Source organism: Sceloporus undulatus, chromosome 1 (assembly GCF_019175285.1).
Source record: "Sceloporus undulatus isolate JIND9_A2432 ecotype Alabama chromosome 1, SceUnd_v1.1, whole genome shotgun sequence".
Taxonomy (NCBI): domain Eukaryota; kingdom Metazoa; phylum Chordata; class Lepidosauria; order Squamata; family Phrynosomatidae; genus Sceloporus; species Sceloporus undulatus.
Genome location: NC_056522.1, coordinates 264,348,720 through 264,376,590, shown reverse-complemented (window position 1 = coordinate 264,376,590; position 27,871 = coordinate 264,348,720). Strand labels below are relative to the sequence as shown.

At 40.3% G+C, this 27,871-nt stretch overlaps 2 protein-coding genes across 3 annotated transcripts in view; one reads left to right on the top strand and one right to left on the bottom strand.

Moving 5' to 3' along the window:
- SLC25A22 (solute carrier family 25 member 22) overlaps positions 1 to 27,871 on the top strand; it is a 723,963-nt gene that overhangs the window by 336,066 nt on the left and 360,026 nt on the right. The gene's annotated exons all lie outside the window — the stretch shown is intronic.
- The window catches only part of CD151 (CD151 molecule (Raph blood group)), a 55,338-nt gene that overhangs the window by 11,370 nt on the left and 16,097 nt on the right, over positions 1 to 27,871 (bottom strand). The window contains exons 2-6 of one of the 2 annotated variants that reach the window (XM_042466324.1): positions 16,871 to 16,937; positions 15,331 to 15,443; positions 12,618 to 12,809; positions 7,935 to 8,009; positions 4,096 to 4,200 (exon numbers count right to left, since the gene is read on the bottom strand). In XM_042466324.1, the coding sequence (XP_042322258.1) occupies positions 4,096 to 4,200; positions 7,935 to 8,009; positions 12,618 to 12,809; positions 15,331 to 15,414 (456 nt within the window). In that variant the 5' untranslated portion in view covers positions 15,415 to 15,443; positions 16,871 to 16,937. The remainder of the gene's footprint in view (positions 1 to 4,095; positions 4,201 to 7,934; positions 8,010 to 12,617; positions 12,810 to 15,330; positions 15,444 to 16,870; positions 16,938 to 27,871) is intronic. The other variant, XM_042466314.1, reaches the window with a different exon arrangement.

Genomic DNA, 27,871 nt, shown 5'->3' with positions numbered 1-27,871 from the left:
AGTCACACACTCTCAACCTCAGAGGAAGACAAAGGCAAACAAATCTTGCCAAGAAAACCCCATGACAGATTCACTTTCAGATCGCATAAACTGAAAATGACTTGAAGGCATACAACAACAACAAAGGTTTTAGGAAGTGTTCCCTCATCCTGTCAAGAGAAACATGTACTATATCAGTATAGTAGTGGGGGGGGGGTAGGAAGAATGAAATGCATTTCATAAAAATGAATTTCCTTCAGAAATCTTTAAACAGAAGGATTGTTAACAGAGAGTTACCATAAAGTTATACCACTTCCTGAGGTTGTAGGCAAACATTTTCAGATGCAACCGAGTTCAAAATGACCCCCAGAAATGAGCAAGTACTTCTCAACACAAACTATCATGAAAAGATAATTTTTCTGTGACATAGGGAAGATTCTATTGGACAGTGGAGAATTAGAAGTATGTAGGTTTTAAAGGTTTTAAAGTATGTTTTTAAAGGGATTTTTTAAAAACATAATGACTCCTTATATCATTCATAATGATATTAAGGACAATGAGTAATGTATTGATTTTCTAAATAGGCACTATATTGTTTCAACACTTTCAAGGTTCCTTTCTCACAATATATGAAGAGAACAGATTCTGGGCTAAGCATCTGTACCCATCAACTATAACTGATAAATTTTAAAAAGCATTATGCAAAGTCACTTCCCACAGTCACGCCAACAGAGACAGAACTGAACCCAAAATCTCTAAACTTAGGTGGGACCAATTTCTATGTCATTGTAGTTAAGGAACATGTTGACTACAGAGCTGCAGAATACTAACACAAAAGGTTTATGACCATTTTTTTCCCCATGCTCTAGTGGTATAATTGAGACCAACTGTTAATGGAAGTACAGTCACCCCTCCTAATGCGCAGATCTCCGATCTGCGACCTTGAATATATATGGAGGGGTGACCTCCGCTATTTATGATGGTATGCGCGTCTGGCCCATGCACCCTTGCTGCATGTACAGGGCGTGCTCCATTCAAGCCTATGGGGCTTGAATAAGCACGAGCCTCCATTTTCAATGGTGGGGCAGAACGAATCCCCCACAAAAACAGAAGGCCAACTGTATAGACTTAAAGCAATATTTGAATGAAGACAATCATTTATTATAAATACATAGGATGTATGACAGCTAGGTTATACTCTTTCCAAAATAAAAAAAAATAAAAAAGACACCTCTGGACATTCTTACTCTGTGAATCCACATTCTCTAGAAGCAATCAAATATGCTACATAGCACAGAAGAATTTAACAGTCATAGCTACAGTGAGCTCATTTGTTGTAAAGATCTTGCACACTCATATTCTTCCTCTCCATTGCAGTCCAAAGACGTTTCCTCCCTTCCTCTCTTCTGTTCCATCTTGTGTCATGTCTGTGTAGAATTATCCTGTTTCCAGTTAATTCAAGCCAAATCTATGCATGTTTATCCTCTATTTTCAATGGAACACATTCTTAATAAGCATGCACAAAATCTGTACCATCAACCTGTAACTGTATGCACAAACTTGGAAGTCAAATCCCAAATTGGACTTATTTTCTGAGTGAAGATATGTGGATTCTGGTTATCGCTACACACAAATCAGTGGAGTAATATTAGCAGACTTACATTTCTTCTTTCCCTGCATGTAAGAGGGGACTCGCTTAATTTCCATACCATCTGCCATGTTGTCCAGCAGGCATTCCATTCAGGCAGTGTACACGGAGTGCCGTAAGGCTTCCGAAGACCAATTGTGTTGGAGTACTTTTCTTAAGATGGTGTATATTTATAGAGTCATACTACCAATACTATTACAAAGACTTTTACAAAAGTCATTGAACATATATATTTTTTTAAAAAGCTGCAGCTATAAGGTGCACTAACAGAAAAACAGAAACAAATTTTAAAAACTGACGATTCCCCCTATCATTGTCTGCTATAAAGTCTTGTTTTATTACTGAAGTAACCTTCCACATTCAGAAACATTATCAAGTTTACTTATTGGCCATAAAAAATGCAAAAACATTTTTTATATCATTATCATCTAAAGATTAATCTTCTGCTCTACTTTTCTCTTGCATGGAGGTCATGGTATCTGGGGTGGGAGAAGGGGGAAAACAGAAAGGTGCTTCAGCTTCTCAGTCACCAAATATGGCTGCCTCTTCCTTTTAACCAGATTCCACTTGTGCTTCACTTCTGGAATTTTCTGCTTCAGGAATGAGGCCAATAATGCTAAAAATATGCATCCCCTATCCAATGCCTCTTGACTGCTATTCTAAGGAGGTCAAACCAAAGTGGAAGGCATGGGAAAATGATATTTGCCTGACCTATCAACAGTGCAAACAGGGCACCCTTGGAACTCTTCTGTAAAGCTAAATGTTCTGTAAACAGGAAATAAATTCAGATTGCTGTCTCTGGTACTCAGATCTCTTAATGATGTTGTTTATATAATTCACCTGCCAAAGAAAGTGACAGCTGGAATAAATAAGTATAGAACTATCATGGTTTTATTATACACAGAGTAACAGAGAGGCCTCATTGCACACAAAATGTCCCCATGTACACCTCAGAGGGAGAACAGGGGTAACTACTTGAGAGTGAAAGTATGAAGATTTTCACACGGCATCATTATATCGTTCCTTTATTGTCCCAAAGTGTAGTGGAATTGTCTTAACAGATAGACGATTCCAGAAGATTTTCACATGAGGCTGTTAGTGTTCTTAAATCGTTGATATATCAGAATTCAGCAATAAATGATTACAAAACGATTTCAAAACAGTTACATTCACACACTGGACACAGCAATGATTTAAGAATGATTTAGCAACGATTTAAGAACACTAACAGCCTCATGTGAAAATCTTTTGGAATTGTCTATCTGTTGAGACGATTCCACTACACTTTGGGACGATAAAAGAACGATATAACGATGCCGTGTGAAAATATTCTATATCTACACTCCACGGTTTCACTCCCAAGAACTACAATTCCCATGAGAAGAGAGGAACTCAAGATTAAACCACTGTATTTTGGAACTGCAGATCAGGAGAGTATAGTAGATTTCTCTAGTAGAAGTCTAATCCCTCCACCAAACTAAACAACAACAACAACAAAAACCAAGAATCTGCAGGATGGAGCCATGGGATTTAAAGGGGTATCAAACTGTTCTAATTATGTAGTATAGATTCATCCTTAGCCTCTCTTCTTCATCTTTTAAACTTACATGCCAGAGCACAGCACAAACTGGCTCCTGTGTTTTCCCTCAGTTTTTCAGCACACAAAAGCCTACGCTGAGAGTTCTGACATGCATAGAGTAACACACATTGTTCTTACCTAGACCTTCCCAGATTTAACAGGAAAGACTGAAGAAAGCTTCTACATACATTGAGCTGACTGTATTCCTAATTACATGGAGGCTTCTAAGCATGCTCAGAGGAAAACACACAGAAGATTTCTTCAGACCTCGATGCTCAAACTAGGGAGGATGGGATTGTAGACAGGGACTATATTGGGGGAACGGGTGCACAGAATCCATATGCACTCCATACACAAGGGCAAATTCTCTGTTCATGCATAAGGCCTCTGTGGGGCTGGCTCCCCCTTGCTATATCAAGAATGGATACTACATAAGTTTTCTCCTAAAATGTGTGACTGAATCATAGACATGACACAACAACAAACACAGAATCATATAATTGGAAGAGATCATGAGGGCCATCCAGTTCAACTCCCTGCCATGCAGAAATACACAATCAAAGCACTCCCAACAGATGGCCATCCAATCTCTACATTGGTAACATCAGTATTATACCTTCTGAGAAAATAAAGCAAGATTTAAGGGACCGAGTACATTTTCTCTACCAGCATGCATCTCTTCAGTCCAATTTGGAAAGTCAAGCAACACTGTGAAGACGAATATGGGTCAAAGAATTGCAGTCACTGATGTCACTGTCCATAGTAGTCAAATGGAGAAATACTCCTGCATTTTCTGTGGCGTGGTTCCATGAACCAAAGAAAGAAAGAAAGAAAGAAAGAAAGAAAGAAATCTTGTGCTCCACTGAAATCTCTCATTTCCTAGACATACCTCCTGCTGCAGTTTGTCCACTGCACTGGTCACGCCCTCTTCTCCCTCCTTCTGGTACTTCTTAGTCATTGTCTCCTTCAGATTTTGCTTGAGCTCTGCATTCAGCTACATATAAAAGGAATAGAAAGAAAATACTGGGATACTCTTCTTTAGCAAAGCTCCCTCTATAATGACTGCTGCCAATTTTTCTCAACAGGACTTTTACTTCAGTGCAAAAAACAAAAAACAAAAACACATAGTGGTTCAACAGATCCCTAGCCCAATTTGTAAGACATAAATTGAGCAGAGGTTATCTGCATTTTCTCCACCTCACCCTCCTTTTTATAAAAACCTAAGGCAAGACTGTCTTGGGTCTCCTTCATATCAATTTACATAAGAAACAAGTAGTATATTTTGCAAACCAGAAAGACAAAGTACTTGAATTCACGCGTGCTTGGAGTCTGCCTAAAATGTTTCAGGGCAAAGACTCTGGAATGACTGGATTTCTGGCATAGGTTTTTAAGTAGCCCTGGTGCTTTTGGAAATAAAGTTCTTGTGTGGACATCATCAGCTACAACTTTGCTCCCAGGTATATACTTCACCACTACTGAATTAAGTGCATCATTGCATTAGTGAATACACTTTCCACTAAAACGTCTGTGGAAACAAGAAGTTGCCTCATTCAATGAAAGGTCAACATGCTATTTAAGTTAAATTAAATAAATATAAACACAAATATAAAAATATAAATTTAGCTGCCAACATGGATAGGTTACAGTGGAGCTCTGCCCGCTCAAGGTCTCAGTTGTACCTTCTGCAGGAGTCACAGAATCCACCTGGAACCTTTCATATCTAAAGAAAATGTTCTATCACAGAGGTTCACAGAAGGAGCAAAACAAAGCCAAAATTTTGCAGTAAATGTACAAAGGTAACCTGTCACAGGAGTGACTCAAACAGCATTTGTTTGAATCCCAAAGAATCATTGGCCTATACACAAAAGGGGAGGCCTTGCTGGTATCCAATATAAAGTTTAGAAAAAGTCTTCTCAATTAGCAAGTTCCCAACAGGGAAAAAAAAAACGAATTACCTGTGGGTTCACAGGGAAGAACTGCAGCATGGAACAGAAGCAGCAAAAACACACACAGTTTTATAAATGCATACTGGGTAACATAGCAGCAAAAGGGAGAAATAAAAGAGGCATTTTAGCAAAAGACAACACCTTGAGCCTTAGGAATCAGGGGAAAGGAGACATGCAAGTCATGGTTAGCGTGCAAAGAAATGCAGTCATGCATCTCTCTCCTCCACATATTTCGGCATGACATGCCTTCTATCCCCTCCAGTCATTAAAACTGATGCCATGCATTTCTTTAGCCTTGATTCAATTTGTTGGTCTATTCTCTGGTAAAAATCAAGCATCACATTCTACCACATAGTTTTCAGAAGCAGAAACCTGTGGCATTAAAATAATAATGGCACTGTGTTTAATCCCACTAATATATATCATGTGTACCTCTCTAGTATACAACCACTCTCTAACACTGATGTACCCTGTGTGTACAGCATACACTTGACTCCTCTGTCAGTTCAAAGGTCACAGCTAAACCGTTACTTGGCTATCAGGAACATTTTACAGGCTCACTTGTCTCTATCCCCTCTTTCAATATATCATTCATTATCCAGCTCCTGGTAATCATGATTTGTCACAATACCCAAATCAGTTCCCCTGTATATATAGCTTACACAGTAAGCAGTAGACCCATCACATTGTGACATGATTGACAGCAGAGGCAAAAGAGCAAACTGACTAGATCAATGGACACTGTGTAAATATGGTATACTTGTAGTTCCACGCTGAGATCACAACCACAAAATTAAACACTGAATACCCCCCAAGAAGGGCCTGTATCATCTTTTCTAGATAACACCCCACTCCCCCTTTCCAGCCCCAGGATGCTTACTGTCCTCAGTAGAAGATATATATATATATATAGTGCAAAGTATGCACTAACAATAGTAAAAAAAAAAAAAAAAAGAATTGTTAGGCTACTATTCTGTAGAAGAAGCAATGCATTGGCTAGTCATTCCATATAATATTACTTTGTCAAGCAGAAAGAGAGAAAGGCAACATAGGAAAAAAATTTGTATTCCAAGCACACATGATGTTAGCCAGATGCTTTGTTAGCTGGTATTTTCACAGATCATGAAACTGGTTCTGGATTAGCTCAGTGATGAACAATTACATGTTATAGTAAAACAGGCAAACACCGAACATTATGAGGCAGCCAATGAGTACATGTGGGTGGCACTGCCATTTTTATACATGACTGCTATAAATCTGTAGGGTTGTCATCACTGTAGTTTAGGTTTTCTTAAATTTTCTACAATCATTGGTCCTCTTTGGACCAATTGCCAGACTTATTTGGCAATGGACACCTTTCAAATTCTCCCACCACTTCCAGTGAGGTGGAGCCAGTAGGAATCGGAGGCCTGTTACAGACAGGCCAAAATAAAGCTGCTTCGAGTCACTTTGGAGGTATGGTATTTCAATGATGCATGCGTCCTAAGAGTCCAAAAGCCACACCAAAGTTGCACTCCAGTCCTTAGAATTGGTGCATGGATTTGGCGCGGCTTTTGGACTCTTGGGACGCATGCATCATTGAAATACCATATCTCCAAAGTGACTCGAAGCAGCTTTATTTTGACCTGTCTGTAACAGGCCATAGAATCATATAGTTGGAAGAGACCACAAGGGCCATCCAATCCAACCCCCTGCAGGAAATCACAATCAAAGCACCCCCAACAGATGGCCATCCAGCCTCTGTTTAAAGACCTCCAAGGAAGGAGACTCCACCACTCTCTAAGGGAGTGTGTTCCACTGTAGAGTTAAAGACAAACCTTTAACTCTAGCTCTGATGCCAATTTCTCTATTTTAATACTGTTTGACTCTGATTCCTTCATGAACAGTAAATGTATAAGGGAACCCTGGTGGTGCAGTGGTTAAATGCCAGTACTGCAGCCACAAGGTTGTAAATTCAATCCCAGGGGCTTCAAGGCCCCCTCAGCCTTCCATCCTTTCATAGATTGGTATGGGGGCAATTAGCTTATAGATTGTGAACTGCTTAGGGAGTGCTGTGTGCACTGATAAGCAGTACATAAATGTACATGCTATAGCTACTGCTGTATTAAATAACAATAACAAATTTACCATCATAAAATGGTAGCACAAGGCATGTCATGACCTTCAGTCTACTTAGAACATAAAATATATTTAATTGATTAAAATTCTGAACACAAAACCTTTCCTAAATTCCTATTTAAAGAAATATGCAACAAAACTAGGTATTTAATAATTACAGTATATGTTTTTACTTCAGCGCTGGAGTCAGAGTCAGTACATTTCTACCAACTTCGACTCCATCCAAAATTACTTCCGACTCAACAGCTCTGCCCTCTTCAATATTCTCTCTCTCTCTCTCTGTCATACACACACACACACACACACACTTTCTTTACAATCTCAAACTCTTGGTCAAAGTGGACTTCCGGTGTAATGTGCTACTCTACTCTACAGGGGGTTTCATCTGCAACACATATGATTAAAGTGACAGTGAGGTTTAGTAAGGAAAAGCCTTCTCTTGTTATAGCGTCCAGTCACCTGCAACACTGCTGTCACTTCCATAGTAACAGTAGTGCTGGTTTGCATTACATATTGGGCCAGAATGCACTCAAACCACAACCGAGAGCACTGGGAGAAGACTGCAGAGAGTGAAAGGGGATTGTGATACAATATAGAACCAAGAGCTTTAAGCCTGTCATACTGATGAACTCACTGCCAGTTGTTAATAATAATAATTCCTTACCTGCTGGTAATAGATATAGGCTAAGATTCCAGCAATTATCTCCAGCAAGAAGATGCACAGCAGCAATATAAAATACTGCAAAAACAAAATAAAAAGTAGAGCATAAGGTTACAGGTAAAAGACAGTCCTGGAATCTTTATATAGAACTATAGGGAGATGTTCAGTTCTAACAGTTAGGCTCACCTTTCCCATAAAAATATCCTACTGATAAAACAGAGTTACAGCTATGAGTAGTACAGAAGACAGATACTTCATTTGAATGAGATACTTCTATTTTAAAACAAGACACTTGGAGCACAAGCCTTCCTTTGCACTCAGTTAGTGCTTCCAGGAATACTAACTGGCTTCAAAAACTAGAGCACACTCCCTGCACATTTCATTTTAATGAGGAAGTGCCTCATTGAATGGTTTAACAAATGCTTTGTATAATGTTTAGTTTTTATTCTTGTTGTTGCTGCCATATTGCTGAAAATTACTGGCAAATGATATAGGAGGTATTGTGGGAATTCTTTGTTCGTCTTGCTCGGAAGAACTGATTGATATTTCTCTTTCTGTTTCTCAACTTGATATGTTAGTTTTGTTCATATATTAAGGCTGAATCGGCACTGCAGAAATAATGCAGTTTGATACTGCTTTAACTGCCATGGGTCAGTGCTATGGAATTCTGTGATTTTTAGTTTTGTGAAATATTTAGCCTTCTGTCAGAGAGCTCTGGTACCAGAACAAACTACAAATCCCAGGATTCAATAAGATGGAGCCATGGCAATTAAAGGACTATGATTGGAGCCATAGCAATTAAAGCACTGCATTATTTCTGCAGTGCAACTGAAGCCAAGAGGAAAAGAAGAAACAGAAACTGTGGCTTCCCATAAAATATGGGGTACTGTTGCAATACTTAAATTACCTCAAGGAAACCTGATTAGTCGACAATCATTTCATTTTATTTATGATGCAAAGTAGTCTCCCCCTTGACTTGAAAGTCTAGTTCTCCTCTGGAACATTTTGCACTGGACTTACCTCAGTGCCCTAAGCCCTAATTTATTGAGCAGCACAGAACAGGTCTTATTGTAGGTACAGCCTTTCATTAACTATAAATAGAGAAATGTCATTGGAGCATAACAGCAACAACAAAAAAAACAATGATTTGCAAAATGATTGCAAATTTTATTACCCACAACAAGAAAGTGTTTCAACACATTACAATGCTGTGTTGAGAAAATTGCCAACTCCCTGTGACATTTTAGAACTTTTCTGTTGATGTATGATTGCAAACCCTTAGGTTTTTGTGTAAAAAAAAGTTTGTGCATAAGAGGCAAATTGCAAAAACTTTCTATGCAACTCTCATCTTTTCATTAGAAAGTACCAAGAAGTGAAAAAGCATTATTAAAATACACAAAAACTCTTCTAATCATACCCAGAAGTTGGGGCAGGGTTTGAAATAATTCATTTTTGCATGTGAGAGTGAAGCAAGTAAAGATTTACTTCCCTATCATGATGCTGATTCAGGTTCATGTAGCAAAATATTGTCTATTCTCTGTGGCGATGGGTCTCCAGAAGGAGAGGCAAGAGGTCTTTCCCTGTCATTCTGCCCAAGATCCTTTTAGAACTGGAGAGCCTGGGGACTGAACCTTGAACCTTCTGCATGCAAAGCATGTGTTCTACCACTAAGCTATGACCCCTCCCTGATTATTTCCACAGCTGTGATTCCTGCTTCTCTCTTGCCAATGCCACTTGTCTTGAAATGCAACCCTTCTAACTGACATCATTAGAAACTCATCACACACTTGTTAGGCGGCCCTGGAATGCTTAATTACTTGAGGCAGAAAGGATATTGGAATCGTTGGGATTCTTGGAACTACCAAGTAGACAAAAGTCCATAAAGTGCCTGAAGCAGCACAGGAACTGCTTCAGGAACTTTGAGCTGAATTGTCAGGCAGTTGCATCTGAGGCAGGGGCAATGAATGAAACCTATTAAGAGCTCTCTCAGAGCAGATAATTCAGTCAACAAACACCTCTGTACTGGAACTCAACCAGTATTCTAAGTCTTCCAGATTTTCCAGTGCCCTGCCTTTCAACCTCCTTTCAAATCACACTGCCTGAATTCAAAGATCACTTCCAATATGGCCTCTTCTATATCATCACCACCACCCTGAGCATAAAGCAGTTGGTGACAGAGGCAAATCTCTTATCAGCTATGGTGTTCTGTCTTCAGAATGCTCTCCTCTAAGCAAGCTTTCCCAATAACTTTCCTGCACCAGGTTAAACCCTTTTAATTTCCCCAGGCCTCAGTGTATTCTGTAATAGTTATAACATATTTCATTATTTTTTTAAAGTGTTCTGTTTATCTTTTTGTTGCAACCTTCAAAATTTTAGGGGTGTGTGTCTTTGGGTATGAGTGACTTAGTAAGAGAAGGGGGTGAGGTAGACAGAAAGACACACTCTTGCTAACTACCCCTGCAAATACATCCTGTTTAGTTATTTAAACAATAACACTTGAAATATTTCTTTGTGCTCTTAGGCTAAAGTCTGGCTGATAACCTCAGCCATGCCCACCTACACCCAATGTCTATGGAAGCATCACTTCATCTGCATGCTTGGACAAGATATTCTTTCATACCATCAGAATGAGTAACCTAATAGTGAGCTGGCTAGCCAAAGGCTGGACTCAACATTAATGGGAGTCTGAAACAGAACAGAAACATGTCTTAGACCCAAAGTATTACATTTTCTTTTGTTGGGACAGACAGGCTAATAAATGCTGCCACTGACATCATCCCTCTGTCAGTCTGAGACATTACAGGAGAGGAAGCAAGCAACCATTGAGATGGAAAGCTCTTCTTTTCTGGCTTCTGTTCTGTTATTACCTCATTTGAGATTATATCTCACACCACCACACTCCATGCCAATAGAATTATCAGGACTTACAGACAAATCCCAATTTGAATCAGCACAGCTTTAGGACACTGAACAACTACCGTGTCACATATCCCTCACCACAGCCTTTCATTTTCCCCCCATCTGTAATTCTGCAATCCAAGAGAAAATTGGCTGCATTTAGGATTCAGGTAACAGAACCACTACGTACCTAGCTAAGCCTACAACTCATTTATCACTCAAACACAAGCGGGGGGGGGGGGGAGATACATCATACTGAAGTGTCTTCAAAACAGAGTGCTGATGACTCAAGTACATTATTAAGCCACACCACACTAGAGATGAGGAGGAGGAGGAAGGATTCACCTCAGTTACTATGAACCAAAAGGAATTGGGTGAGTGGTATTCCTTCTTTGTTGTGGAAGATCAATTCTGGACAGAGACCTTCTGGCACTGTAGTAAAAAAATATTATGTAGATGTTCTGTCTTTCCCTCCTTAACAGAATTTTCCTTTTGGAAGAGGTGGAGGAGAAGTAATAGCAACTAAACGTGGGAAGTCTGCAAATGGAAAATCACATCATCTGGACCCCCTGCTAAGTTATATAATGGAGTCAGGGTGATAGGTATAATAAAAGCATCTCCAGTATGAAGCAAAAGTCATGTAAAGGAAAAGTTCAGTAGTGCCCAGAAATATGTCCCTGTCTAATATCCTTTCTCTTGCACCTGAGGTAGCAATGGTGGAGGGGAGGCTCTTAGAGAAGTGGAGAGAATGTAATAAATCATACACTAAGAGATAGAGTCACCTCCTTTTTGAACTAAACGACCCACTCAAATAAGGCCATTTTCTCTGAATCACTAGAAATACAAAGAAGATGTAGCCTCTTTGCATTTCATTCATCATGATTATCCACAAACTTTTCTCACCTACTCTGTGCCATAGTATAGCTCAGTACAACAAGAAAATGGGATTTGATGGTACATAGGCCTTCACCCTTGCTGCGAATACACTTGAGAAATGAACTGAGCTCAGTGTTGTCAGAAACCTTCTGGCTAACAGTCTGGCTGGTCACAAAGTGTTTGTTGTGCATATTTGCTTAAGGCCAACTGAACTGGAAGCCAACTGACAGCAGACAATAGATCTGTCACAACCAGCCACTCAAAGAAGGGAAGATGGGAACAAAAGGACTTTTTGTTCCCAAGAGATGATTATTAGTTTTCTGTGGCAAAACAACAAAAATCACTGTACCAAATTTTTCACTTGTGATTTCTGCCTTGGAGGAACTTAAATTTAAAAAAAGCAAGGGTGTGTCAGGGGGGGGGGGGGGGGGGGGGGGAACTCTTTAGTACAGTGGGCTATTGTATGCATGTAAAATGGAACAGTATGGTCTAGAGGCTATGCCAGCTCTGCTATCCTCACAAGCCATGAGAAGCACTTCAGAAATACCATCAAGATGTCTTTGTCCTTCCAGGATAGTGGCCTTTGTCATGCACACAGCAAAACCAAACTTCAAGCACTGCTTCCCCCCCCCCCCCCTTTTCTCCATCAGAAAAGTGTGCTCTTCCCTGACATCCACAGCCTCAACTATTTAGTTGGCACAGTGATGATGTTCACTCTGCTATTCCAACATGACATATGCATCTGCTTTCTGCACAACAGGTACTAATATTCATGTCAAAGAGACTAGCACATGAAGGATCCCTTAGTCTTGAGTAAAATCCAGCCAAAATGTGCATTTCTTTCTTAGGCCATCTTAATCCACTCTGCCATTCCAAGCCCAAAGCCTTTCTGTACAGTCAAAGAAAACCCACCACTCTCAGCAGGCTCCGCTGCTCTCTGAATGTAGCACAGCAACCCAAGATGCCAGTGATCATGACAACAACACCTGCCACAACCAAGATGTAGGCTGTTGCCATGTATGTATTGGACTGCAGGAGGCTAATGTAATCACTCTTCTCAGCCAGAGTCCAGATGCCCACTGCCATTACACCTCCACCTGCCAGCTAAGACAGAAAGAAAATGTGAGTAGAATGCAAGTTCATAGAACAGACATTTTCCTAAAAAATAAAAAAATAAAACATAACTATTATTATTATTATTATTATTATTATTATTAACCATTATTTATAAAGTGCTGTAAATTTACACAGCGCTGTACATACAATCTTTTAGTTAGACGGTTCCCTGCCCTCAGGCTTACTCATTGCATTCACCAAGCTCTCCTGTAGCAGTGCTTTTTAAATGATCTGATGTGTGAGATTAGAAACCTTTTCCCCAGTATGACAAAAACAGTACCATATTTGAACCTATTGGCTAGAGTTCTCTTTCTTTCCTATAAACTCTCCAGTGGCCGGCAGCTAATCATTCACAGACTGATACTAGTCCATGAACCACCACTTTCAGTAGCATTACCCTATAGGATCCCATGATAGAGAGGCTCTTACAGATTTTGGTGACGCCCAAGTGAAGTAGCATTTCCACTCCTAATCCTTGACTACCACACAAGTCTTTATTAGGACCAGAACAACAACATGGAAAGATATGTGATCTCTGACAGAACCACGTCTGCATTATTTGATATTGTGTGGTACATAGGGCCTGAACAGACAGGCCAAAATAAAGCTAGTTCGGGTCACTTTGGAGGTATGCTGTTTAAATGACACACACATCTTAAGAGGCCAGAAACTGCACCAAAGCTGTGCAGCTGTGCAGCTCCTTAGGACTGGAGCATGGTTTTGGCGCAGCTTTATTTTGGCCTGTCTGTTCGGGCCCATAGTCTAGCCAAGCTGTTTTTAGACTATAGTTTTTGTGGGTTTTTTAGGCTATGTGGCCATGTTCTAGCAGAGTTTCTTTCTGACGTTTCACCAGCATCTGTGGCTGGCATCTTCACAGAATGCTTTGCCTGGAAAAACTGGGTGCATATATACTGTGTGAGCCTGGGGATGCAGGAATGATTTGCATGTGTTTTGTTCTGTGTTGATGGCTGGCCTCAGCCTGGGAGGCTAATGCAAATGAGGATTAATGTCTGCTAATTGGTGATCATTATCTGCTGGGAAAGCCCCTGACTCTGAATGGCTTCGCATTTGCATCTGCTGAGTCTTAATTTTGCTATTCCTCAGGACTGGTGGCCAAATTTTGTTCACTTTAAGGGTTTCTTCTTTCCGGTTGAAATTGTCCAGATGTTTGTGGAGTTCAATGGCTTCCCTGTGCATCCTGACATGGTAGTGGTTGGCATGGTCCAAAACTTCAGTGTTTTCAAACAGTATTTTATGCCCAGGATGGTTTGTGGCATGTTCTGCTACTGCTGATTTTTCTGGCTGGCCCAGTCTGCAGTGTCTCTCATGTTCCTTGATTCTTGTTTGCACACTGCATTTGGTGGTCCCTATGTAGACTTGTCTGCAGCTGCATGGTACGCGGTAAACTCCTGCAGCTGCGGTCTTTTGCATTAGCCTCCCAGGCTGAGGCCAGCCATCAACACAGAACAATACACATACAAATCACTCCTGCATTCCCAGGTTCACACACTATATATGCACCCAATTTTTCCAGGCAAAGCATTCTCTGAAGATGCCAGCCACAGATGCTGGCGAAATGTCAGAAAGAAACTCTGCTAGAACATGGCCGCATAGCCCGAAAAACCCACAAAAAACTATGGATGCCGGCCATGAAAGCCTTCGACTTTACATGTTTTTAGACTCTCTTAAAAGATGTCCAATCCATTAGCAATTAATGACAACAACATTTGTTTCAGCTCCTGTGTCAGAATCTCTAATCACCTCAGAAAGTTCTTTAGATCAGTGCTACTCAAAATGGTGGTCCCTAGACTGATGCCAGTCCACAAACCATTGGCTTCCAAATACTGGCAGTAGGCATCACAAGTAATTTGACACAAGCAGTAATGAGAAACAAGCAGGTAGCTTATAAAAAGACTCTTAGGTAAAAATGAAGGGTTAGAAACTAAGTTCTCCCACCTTCAATTGATTATTTGCTTTTGCGTCACCTCTAACAAGTGCTACACATGTTCAAAGGCTATAGCAGGAAAATTTGCTTGTCACTTCTAAAGGGAGCCATGAGAAAAATTGGAGAAGCCCTCCAGAACTCTATCACTTGAGAATGTATTTGAAAACTGCCCTGTTATCGTCTATGTCAATCAACAACTCTGAAAGCCAGCATATTAGAAAGTAGAGTTCCAAGTTACTGCAATAGTTTTATGTGTGTAAGGAGTTTCTCTTATGGAGACAGCATTCAAACATGCTACTCCCAACCTGCACTCTAAAGTCAAAGTGTACTAGGAGGTTTGTTTATTTCATGAAATTATAAATTGACTCTAAATGGTCTGAATGATGTTGAATTTACATCTACTTATTTTGAGACAGACTGGTAGGGAGATTTATTGTTGCCTTAAAATAATATAGAAGACCAACAAATCTGTTCTACTTACCCCCATGCTACAAGATACAGGATACCCCAAACTCATAGCATGAAACAGCGAGGTACACAAAATCATTGCAGGTGGCTCCTTACCCAGAAAAAGAAGTTGAAGATGAACAGCAGGTATTTGAGACAGATGGTCCCACATGTTTCCTTGTTTTCACTGTATTCACGCATTGTCACAACTGATCAAAACTGTGAGAAAACTAACATTGACAGAGAAAAGAAGATGAAATTATATTAGAATACCACCCATTTGTTGGCCAAAGTGCAACAATCCCCCCATTCTTTTGCTATCTTTCCCCTGTATTAAGTGGCCTCTGAATAGTTACTGCTGAGGAGAAAATATCTGCAAAGAAAATTATAGTAATAACACAGGCCCACATGGATACAAATAGGAAGCATCAGATCCAGGCTAGGTCTGATCAGAGCTTAGAAACATCATTTTTGGACTATAATCCTCAAACCCCTTCCCTGGTCATGCCAACTGTGGGGTTGTGTACGTTATTCTGCAAAAAATGTAACTTTTCCAAGCTCTGGGTTTAAAAGTTCCCCATGATAGGAAGTGTCTAATCTACTTCTCCTGTATTTACAGTATGATGCCAACTTAACGGTAGGCAAAGAGAAGCTTCCCCTACTGGCATCAATGGTATGGGATTTCAAACGAATTCCTCAGAGTATACTAGACTGAGGTGATGTAAAGTTTTATAAATTATCACCAGCCCCACCAATTAGGCAGAATGAGGAAGACACCTAAAAAGAACTATGAAAAACGCAGCAGTGGCAATCGCCTGGCTGCTCCCTTTTGCTGACGGACAGAGCTGTGTATTTCTCATGACTTGCCATGTCAGCCTGCAGTGCTGAGTTGAGGTAAAGCATAGTGTTCTAGCACCTTCCAGTTGTATAAGTGAAGTAGGGAGGGTGATATTTTGTGTTTTCCTTCAGGCAAAAAAAAAAAATTCTGGGCCAGTCCTGTCAGCACTTTGAATTATGACCTAAAAGCTAGAATTAATATGTAAAAATGTGCCCTGGTAATGTTTTCTACTGGTAATGGACAATGAGAAAGAACAATTGATCCCTGGATTTACAACAAAATCAGGAGACTGCTCCACACAAGTACTTTATTTTGCATTCCTCCCATCTGGAGGTTATGCCATCTTCCTGAGACTGGAACATTATACTGGAAGAAACGCCATGAGATGGATGAGTCCAGAGCTTGGTAAAAATCCGTTAGACTACAATTCCCAAAATTCCTCAGCCAGCCTGGCCAGTAGCCATGTTGGCCAAGTGATTCTGGGAGTTGTAGACTAAAGGATAATTTTCCCAAGCTCTGTCCATCGCCAGAGCTGGTCCATCTCAGTCTGTCTCTGTGGCCCATTACATACACACTGACATAGCAGAGTTGGCAGCAGGCTGTGTCTACAAGCAATGGGAGAGGCTCAGAAATGACAGCATACATCTAAGATAGTATCTGGGAGAAAACAACAAGGCTCCATTCTTGGCTTCCTGACAACCCAGTCATCATGAAAAATTTCCATTGTACACAGGTGCCTTGGTGCTCTCAAACATCCATCTGCAATCTATTTTACCCATATAGATTTACTGTCTATAAAAGATGAGAGATTTACTGTACCTGGAACAGAAACACGTTTATCTAGAGAACAGATAATTCAGTCATATCAGCCACTAAAAGGAGGCATCTGTGTTAAGAAAATAGACTGATTTGACTTTCATGGCTACATAGAAAACTGAGAATTATAGCTTTTGGTTCTTATTTGTTTTAAAGATTCTAAGCATTTTCTGTTAATACCCAGAACCTGAGTCTGGGGTCGGGTGGATTCTTGGAGTTGTAGACCAAAAAAGTAACTTTGGCCTGTTACAGACTGCCAAAATAAAGCTGCTTCGAGTCTCTTTGGAGGAATGCTATTTAAATGATGCATGGGTCCTAAGAATCCGGAAGCTGCACCAAAGCTGCACTCCAGTGCTTAGGAATGGAATGTGGCATTGGCGCAACCTCTGGACTCTTAGGACCCGTGCATCATTTAAATAGCATACCTCCAAAGAGACTCGAAGCAGCTTTATTCTGGCAGTCTGTAACAGCCCTTTCTTCAGCTCTGAAGATTCCCAGCACCCACCCCTTGCAAGGGGCTACAGGAGGAATGGTGGAAACTAGGCCAGAAATCTTGCTCTGAGAACTGTGCATAGTTTCCTACACATATGCAACCAATAGTTAAGGCCAGTCAGAACATGAGAGAGTAAGTCTGAAATAACCTTCAGGCGGCACAAAAAAATCAGAAGAGACAACAAGTTTAAATACTGATAGTTTCCCTAGAACTTCGTTTTATGTACTCCACTAAGACAAGCATTTCTTAATAAGGAAAAACTTACTTTTTAATTAAAAGGGCTCAATTTCAACAATATTTCATTATCAAGAAAAGCAATTGCAAGATTAATCCTGCAGCAAGACTACTATAAAATTCAACTGTAAACAGATTTTTATCATATGTAATGCCAATATTAACTTCTGTCAATGCTCCACATCAAGATACAAAAAAGAACATGCAGAAATATCTTGGGGAGGTAAGACTTGTCTTATGGCAGAGTGTCATCATTACATACAAGAATGGTGGGAAGATTTCAGACTTGTTCTTTCAAGAACTCCAGCATCCACCTGCTTGAGCCAGGTGCAAAACACAAACTCAGAATTAAATTATTCTGAGCCTAGGAATTTTGAGTAACAAAACTAAATCTACTCTTCAAGCTTTCTCCATTCAGCATTATAATTTGGGGAAAGGTAATTTAGTTGCTATTATAACATAAATGGACATCAAAAACACTTGGTCCAAAACAGTTAAAGAGATCCAGATCAACTTTTTGAGCATTTCTGCTATAAAATATGTCACATTATTGAACTTTTGTGGCTATCATCTTGTTAATATCGGATGTAACATCAAAAAACGTTTTATGCAAACCTGAAAAGATTTCTCACAAAAGTCTGCTATCCAGTTTTCCAGTGGTGCTAACCACTCCTCTTCTATAATGAGTTGAGTCTAGTTCTTCTCTCCTGTGTGCCATGCTAAGAAGGTGAATAGCTGGGTTGATGCTACATCTATAGGGTACAACAGGGCAAGGAACTTGTTTCTCTCCAAATCGTTAAGAGTAGAACTCATCATATTTCACCACTAACTAAATTTCCTAGGACCAGAAGAAGTTGGCTGGGGGCATCCTAATTAACAGTTCATAATAAATGATCCCCAAAGGTATATGCCACCCCATTATATTACATTATATTATAATTTTAAAACTTCACCCATTTAAGAAAACTAACAAATTAACAATGTTCTGTCATTTTTTCTTCTGGGGGCAACTATTAAGTCAGGTATGGACACCACTTAAGAGGGTCCAGAAGCCAATTTTGGCTATCACAAAACCCAAGATGGGATGCATCCCACCCCCATAAACATATCCTCTTTAATCCAGAAGTGTTTAAAAGTTAACTTCCAAGTTTTTTTAAAAAAAAGAAATTAACATTAGAATTCCCCCCTCCCCTGCATGACATTTTTCACTGTATTGATGAGCACTCTGCTGAAAAAATTCCATGGGATTTTAAAAAACACCAATCCCCCCTCCAGAGATACAGCATCCACAGACAGCAATACAGCATCCAAGAGGAGTTCAAAATTGGTTTACACATGTAGCCCACAGGGTGCGTATGGCCACTCTTATACAGTGGGTCCTTGGTATCTGCTGGAGTTTCAGGGCCCCCTATGGATACCAAAATCTGTGGATGCTCAAGTTCTGTTATATACAATGGGGTAGTAAAATGGTATCTTATATAACAAGGCAAACAGCAAGGTTTGCTTTTGTGAATTTAAAAACAATTCAAGCCATTGATGGTTGAATCATGGATACGGAGGGCCAACTGTGTTAGATAAACATGGATCTAATCCAAATAGCTTACCAGACATAGACAAATTGGCTAGACCTTCATAATCAAAATCATGGTCTACAGAACAATACTAGTCCACAATCATTGTCTGCCAATGCCTGGCAAGTTTTCAGGAAAGAAACAAACAATTGTAGCCAATGGCCACAAATATGGTACCAGATCCTGGCACATGACAGGGTGGGGTGGGGTGGGGTGGGGACTTTTGTCCCACACATCAGATAGCTTGAGATGCACAGATACATAGTAGCTGTACTTTGAAGATGCTACATCCAGCTAATGCACATTAATTTACTGGGTAGTTTCCTTGATCTGCAATCACCTAACAATGTCTCAGAACTATGCAGGATATTGTGTGACATCCTCTCTAACACCGGTTTCCCAAAGCATCAGACTACATCAGACTAGAATCTTCTGATCATTCAATGAAGTTCTGTTTGTTAAAGAAGGAGAACAGTGAAGAGGTAGTTAAAGAAAGTAAAGGTGGAGGAAGAAAGAGAGCTCTCATTGGTTTAAGAGTTGTAGACAGAGAGCAGCAGGAGGTTTATGAACCATGTTGATTTATGCAGGGCTGATAGCCAATGAATCACAGAACAAACACTGCTGTCTCCAGCTGTCCTAGACAGAAACAGCATCTCTTAGTATAACAAGGCTGCCCTTGCATTTAAATTGGCAAAATGAGAGGAGAGCTGTTGGAAAATAAACACACTATGTAAGCAACAATGTCTCACTGCTTTCTTCTTCTTCTTCTTCTTCTTCGCCATCAGTAAGATAAGGAAGATTTTCCCCATAGTACTGTGGAGGAGCAAGTGCCTCTTATGCACAGCCCAACACTAAAGCTGTATAGAAGCTTGGAAAAGTTACTTTTTGGACTACAAATCCCCCAACTAGCATAGCGCCTAGGTCAACCTGCTAAAATTTTACAATAAACTTAAACCAGCCAAGGAAATCTGGGTTCTTCAATAAAAGAACCTATATGACAATTTAGGAAAATATTACAGTGGATCCTTGTTATACGCTGGGGTTTGGTTCCAAGATCCCCCGTGTATAACAAAATCCGTGTATGCTCAAGTCACATTAAGTATAATGACATAGCAAAATGGTGTCCCTAATAAAAAATGGAACATCAAGGTAAATTTAAACTTTTTTGGAACATTTTCAAACCATGTATGCTTAAATCCGTGTATAAAAAATCCGTGTATAAGAAGGGCCGACTGTATTTTGTTTGTTTAGCATATTTCACTCTGCTTCTACAAGAGAAGAAAGTAGAAATGCCTTGCACGTTAGTCTCATGGAAATCCTAATGTTTGCCTCCTCAGGCTTTTGAGATTCAGCAAGTTATTTCACACGCAATCTTAAATTGGTCTTCATATTCATGAGGACTGGAAATTTCCCTTTGAAAGGGGTTCTTGGGATGCTGAATACTTCACTCAACAGGAAATTCTACTGTAGGGTAACACTTTCACTACTGACCCAAAATAGAGGAAACATTAGTAAATATTGCAAATTACAGCATATCAAAAGAAACATAGCAAGAAGGCTCTTCACTTTAGGCACACTGCCACAGCACAAGTAGAGCAAACTACATGTTAAATACCACCAAGACAATTTTTCCTTCTTAAATGAAATACCTTTTATCAAGGCCATTATGCCCACTTAACATATCAAAACTGAAAGCTGCAAGTGTACATAGAATGGATCCCCACACAGCACTAGGCTCAGAAAGAGTATGATCACTGAGTCTAGGCCCAAATCTCTACTCAACCTACACTGACTTCACTACTAGAGGTTGGGACTGTAGAAAGAAAGAATAAATAGTGGTTCACTTGTGGATTGAGTTGTCAGTTAAGTTAAATGAAATGATTACATAGCTCTTAAACCACATGTTGGACTTTGCATAGATCCTTTCAACCAACAGATACTTTTCCATATGTAAAGGGTGGGGATGGGGTTTAAATATAAGTCAGAATCAACAGGGAGAAAATGCTTTTTCTAGTGCCCCTCTCCTTGCTTACAGGGTGAAAAAACTGAGAATGGTGCTGTCAATAGCAGGATAAAGGCCTCTGATCTTATGCAGGGTGAGTTAGTCCTATGTGCAAGTCACAGAGACCACAAAGTGTAATAACATCCAAAATCCACAAAACAGAAATACCTTTATGGGACCAACCAAAATGTACAAATTACATAATGCACACTTTTGAAGCTCCACTGGCTTCTTCATCAGACAAATGTGTTAAAAATCATATAGAAGAAAAAATTACGATGTTGGAGCCACAAGCCTACATTTTGACAAGATGTTGTTATTGTTGTACTCAGTTCAGATGGTCTGGGAGACAAAGAGTTGTAATGTCCAGGAAATAAAATTTAAACTTCATTAGCAACTCTTTGATTCCCAATGCCTGATGAAGAAGCCAGTGGAACTTCAAAAGCTTGCATCATGTATTTTGTGCATTTTGTTGGCCCCATAAAGGTATGGCTGTTTTGCAGATTTCGTTACTGTACTGTTACTATACTTTGCTGTATGACCCCTGGATGTTTTCTAGACCACAAAGAAGAACACAGATGCAGGTTTCCTGAGCAAGCAAGTCCCAGCATAGCCTCAACACTGAGTAATTCTCTCTGCTCGCAGCTTTAGGAATAGGGAGGAAATGAAATCACAGATCTGAGATAGATCACCATGGGCAGCTGCTTCAACCCTATGCTGAGGTTGAGGACTCAGCCATCCACCAAACCAGTCAACACACTCATTCCAAACCACAACACTACCTCCACGTGAAAAAAAAAATAGATACCAATAACTCCAGATGGCTCATGAAGTTCCTGAAGATTTTGGGTGTTCTGGAATGCGCCCCACCTGTCCAGCATGTATTTCATTATGTTCTCATTTGGTGTACAAGGGCTGAGTTATCAATTCAGCAGCACAAGATTATGCAAAGCACAACATGCAGAATTCTCCCGAGCTGTTTACAGTGGTACCTCGGGTTACGAAATTAATTCGTTCCGCGGCTAATTTCGTAACCCGAAAAACCTTCGTAAGCCGAATTGCCATAGGCGCTAATGGAAAAATAGCTCTCTGCTGCCCTCCGGTGGCGGAAAATAGCGCCGAGGTTTTTTCGTAACCCGAAGAAACCTTCGTAAGCCGAAACAATAAATCCCTATGGGATTTTTTCGTAACCCGAAAAATTCGTAACCTGGGTAATTCGTATCCCGGGGTACCACTGTATATGTATCACAAGATGTGCATTATTAGCAAGACTATAAAAGACCTGCAGGCAACATCAGCGTTATTGAGAAATATGTTCACAGAAGTCATGGAAGAGATCACTAACTAAGCCAATTCCAGCTACTCGTGAACAGCTCTCCTGCCAGAAAGAAATGTAAGTCTTTGGAGCTTTTCAATCAGCAACTGAGCAAAGACTAAAAGAGAAAATGGCAGGCCTGAAGAGAGCACCCCAAGTGAGGCTCTTTAGGTTTTTGGAAGCAACAACCCCATTTCTAGCATCCACAGACCTAAAGGGTTTCCCCACTTTACTTTTTTGTTTGCTGCAGAAGATAAGAGGCTTGTTCCTCCTCACCTTTATCATACTTCAGCCAGCCTCAACTAGAAAGCAAACAATGTGGCTGAGGAGCTCTGGGAGTTGTAGTTCAAAAAAATTAGAGTGGGCCCTTGTTATTCACTCAAGTTGGGTTCTAGGACACACACACACACATTAAAATCCATGGATGCTTACATCCCATTAAATACAATGGCGTAGCAAAATGGTGTCCCTGATATAAAACGGGAAAATCAAGGTTTGCTGTTTGGAATTTATATACCGTATTTTCCAGCGTATAAGACAACCCCCAACTTTTCCAGTTCCAGTCCAGCTTGGAGGTTTCAGCACCTGCCCTATAAGACAACACCCGGCGTATAAGACGACCCCTGACTTTTTAGAAGATTTTCCTGGGTTAAAAAGTAGTCTTATATGCCAGAAAATACAGTATTTTAAAAATAGTTTCAAACCATGGATAGTTGAATCTGTAGTTAAGGAGGGCTGACTGTATAACCTTTCCAAGCAATGATACAATGTAATCAAAATTTGATGCAGAGCATATAAAGTTGCAGTAAAAAGGTTGAAAAAAAAATGGGAGGATTGCATCCCTAAACTTATAGAGGTGAAAAGTAATAGACCAGATGCTAGCTAACAGGAGAAACACAAAAGCACACATTCCTCTTCTAAATTTATCAGTGAAAATTTATGTAATTGTTTTGTATTTTACACAGCATATTTGTACAGGCTTTTCCAAAACATACTGTCATTTATCCTGAGCATGAGAAATGGGGGCAGAGGCAAAGAACAAGTGATTTGCCCACAACTACCCATAAAGAGGTCATTGTAGAGGCAGGACAAATTTTGGACTTGGTCCTCTCTCAGTTGGACTGCATGAAGACTTGAGAGCCGCATGTTGCGCCAACTTTGAGGACCGTTGGCAATTACTGGCAAGCATGCACCTACTCTGCAGGCTCACATGTTCACATAATCATATAATTATAGACTGTATACATTTGTTTAATCACACACACACACCTTGCCTCGCACACTTGCCTCTACTTGTTCAGCAACAAAGAAAGCAGGTCCTAAAGCTATTTCTTCTTAACCTACCTTGAGGTTAGATCTAAACACAAAGAATCAGAAGCTTAAGAAACAAAGGCTAAGGAAATTTTGTTTCAGTGGGCATTCAGAAGACAAGGCAGAACAAAAACAGAACACATACTTTACTAACCAAATATTGTTAAAAAGTCAAAGCTGTATCTGCTAATCTCCTGCTCCTAAGAGGTGGAAGTCTTGTTCTTCCAGTCTCAGTACATTGCCTATATGGTCAAAACAGCGGATTGACATCTGCAAAGGACTCCAATGTTCTCTCTCTTGCTGGACTCAGATCAAAATGCAGAGAGGTTCTCATTTGGATAAAATTCTGTAACAGTGCTTCTCAAAGAGGTGGTCCCTAGACTGGTGCCAGTCCCTGAGGCAATGTCTGCTGGTCCCTGGCAAATTTCCAAGGAAGAAAGAAAAAAATGTTGTTGTTGGGCACGAATATGATACCCATCCCTGGCACATACTAGGGAAAAAATAACAAGACAGCCTGAAAAGCACTGTCCTAGAAGATAGTATCTGCAAAGATCTGCAGGTTGAAGCCCGGGTGTGGAATCAGATCACTCATCTTTATGGCTCTTCACTTGTGCTTGCCCCTCCCAAACATTCCAATTTCACAATGACTAGGGAGAGAAATTACACCACAAGAGAACGAAATAATAAGAAAATTACAGAAAAAGAGATTCCACCTCAACATTAGGAAGAATTTCCCGACAGTAAGAGCTGTTCAACAGTGGAACACACTGCCTTGGAAAGTGGTGGTGTCTCCTTCTTTGGAGGTCTTTAAACAGAGGCTGGATGACCATCTGTCAGGGGTGATTTGATTTGTGTTCCTGCATCACAGGGGGTTGGATTGAATAGCCCTTGTGGTCTCTTCCAACTCTATGATTCTATGATTTTATGATCATTCACAGAGGTACTCAGGCATAGGTTTTTAGACTATAGTCCCCTTCATCAGATACATGTTGTGAGTGAAAGCTTATACAATAATAAACATGTTAGTTCTTAATGTGATACAAAGCTCTGTCGTTTTTGCTGCAACCGGCTAAGATGGCTACCCCTCTGAAAATTGTTACAGATAATCTGTTCAATTTAGAACATAAAATATGTCATATAGAGAATCAAAATCATTTGTCAATCTAGCACACTTCTGTATATTCCAGCCCACTTCTGAATATTCATAACTTTCCCAAGATCTCAAGTAAAGGGAATTCCAAGCTTTGGTAGTGCTGATGATTATACTGGAAATCTTCTGCATGCAAAATATGTGCTTTGCTATGGAGAAATGGTCCTTTCCCCTCCCCATCACAAAACAGAGGGATAAAAAGAGAGGGAGAGAGAAGAGGAACACTCCTCTGTCTATCTGTGCCTTATACTGGACAGCCACGATCACTAGATATTATCAGTTTTAATAAGTCTCTACACAAAAAAAATAAAAGTTTAGTGCTGTCATTGGACTTTGTAGTTGTTTTCTTTACCACAACTTTAGTGTCTTCTTCTTGCAATTTTAATAATTGGTTATATTTATAGTTTTACTTTTTATTTTTGAAAGGTGCCAGCAACGCAAAACAAACAGCTTATCTTTATGGATAGCCACCATGAAGAAGCTAGTCCTCTTCTTTACATTAAGGCAGAAGTGGTGGCAGCCGATAGACTCCATGGTTATGATGGCAATGGCTGCTGCAAAGGCAGGTTCAATATCAAACATCTCTTCCCACCTCAGGAAGAAGAGGAGGAGGACTTGGGCTACCACTTGACATCCTCCATATTATAGGATCTTGTTGTACAGACATCACTTCTTGTTCTAAACCCCAGACCAGCAGCTACATTTCTTGGAGAGCTCCTTGGTTAATAAAATCAGCAAAAGCTCAAACCCTGCCACCAAATATGGCCACCTAGCAAATCCTGTTAGCAGATATAGTATCTCCTCTCTCACTACTAGGCTGGCAATGGAGCCGTAATGTGCCACCTCAGCACCACAGATTTGGTCCTGAAGACTCCAGTTGTTTGACCTCTATTTTAAACACATAGCTCAGAGTATGATTCAGCAAACAGCAAATATTTTATTTCACATTCTACAGATATCTTTTAGACATACATCTCCCTCTGAAATAGGCACCATTCTGAGGAACTGTTCAGCCAAAAAAAAGAAAACAATTTTAAGGAGAATTTCAAACAAAACACTTTTAAAATGTGCTTTCTATGTGCTGCAGAGCAATAAAATTTGAGGCAGAGTCTGCCTTCCCACATACACTCCCACAGTACTCTCTTTGCCTGTAAGTCAAATACACTCAAATAATATCATCTTACAGTGAGAGCAGCAGAACATAAAGAGATAGTCAGCTCCGTTGTGTTTATATTGGGAAGGCAGACTCTGAGGCAGCTCTAACAGGGTGAATGGTGGAAGCTTCACTGCACAGAACATCCTCGTATTAAATAAAGCCCTTTTCATTCTAAAAGCACTTTACACCAGTGAAACGCAGAACCACTTCACAGCAGCTACTAAGATGAATGGGGCGAACAGAAAAAAGAGAGAAGACAGATTGTATGTACAGTGCTGTGTAAATTTACGGCGCTATATAAATAAAGGTTAATATAATAATAAGACTGAACTAGCATCCTTCAGTGAAGCATCAAGACTAGAGACCTACAACAGTTATTCTTTTCAGTCTGGTAACTTTGCCAAACCCAATCCAACTGCAGTCACTTTCATTAAATAAAGCTAATGCATTGCTACTGGCCTACTATAGAGCACTTCACATGGCTGCTAGCAAGGTTTATTTACAGTCGGCCTTCCATATTAGTTGCTTTGACTTTTGCAGATTTGATTAATATGTTCTGTCTAGGCATCTCTAGATCCTCCAGCACAGCTCTGTGGCCAATGTCTGCCAAAAATCACACTGGAAGACATAGGCGCCTTACAGATGGGCCTAAGCGGCGCAGTCGTTGCGCCAGGAATACGCGCGAGAGGCGGTGCTTCCGGACGTGCCTTGCCCTCGCGCGTATTCCATACGGCAAGATGGTGGCGCCCTATACAGATGGGTGCGGCCATCTTGACCGTAACTGAGTGCAGCGTTCTGTGACGTCTCTAAAACCGGAAGAGACGTCGCGCGGCGCGCTTTGGCACTTGCGACGTCTCTTCCGGGTTGCCGGAAGGAGCGCGATTTTCACGCTCCTTTTTTACAGCGCGGGGGAGTCGCGCGGTTTGGCTGCAGTGGCTTCCCCGCGCTGCGACTGGCAGCGGCCCAAGACCGCCCCTTTTGGGCGGTCTGTAACGGGCCATAGAGATCCCTAGAGAGAACACTTTTCTAGGCATTTGTAGGTCCTCCCGCTCAATTCTATGGTCAAGTTCCAGCAGATGTTAATCACAGAGTTGCCCTGGAGAACCAAGAGATTCCTATAGAAGTGTTCTCTCAGGTTTTAAATTTTTTTAATTCATGCTTTTCCCCCTTTTATGAGGGTTCTTTGCCCCTAATTCCAGAGAATGTGGGAGGCCCACTGTATGTATGTATATGTCGCCTTTACCCCAGGTCAGGAGGCTTCCAAAACAACAAATTAAAAATGTTTACAAAAAAGTTTTAAAAACAGTTTAAAATCACATTAAAACACTATAAACCCGACTGCAATCCAAGAATTTATACCACACAAGAAAGGATAAGAATAGATAGTGTGAGTGTGATTCACAAAAGTCACACCTGGCAAAAGTCTTTAAACACTTCCTGGAAACACTGATGAATAGAATGAGAGAGGTATCACAGGAAGAGAGGGAAAGGTAGGTGATCACCGGGTTAAATGGACAGCCGTAGACATGGAGAAGAAAAAAAATGAGTATCTTGGAAATGAAAACAGGATTGATGGCTGAGCACAGAAAAGGATAATGAATTAGAAAGTGACTCAAATTTTAAGAGCAGGATACTGCAGTTTTGCTTCTGACTATACTTGTTGTGCAATTGGGATTCCTTTGACAAGGCTGGAGATATTCTTTCCATAATCCATAAGGACACAGTTTCAGTCTTCACAAACACAGCACTGAACAGGGAGCCTGGTCTTTTAA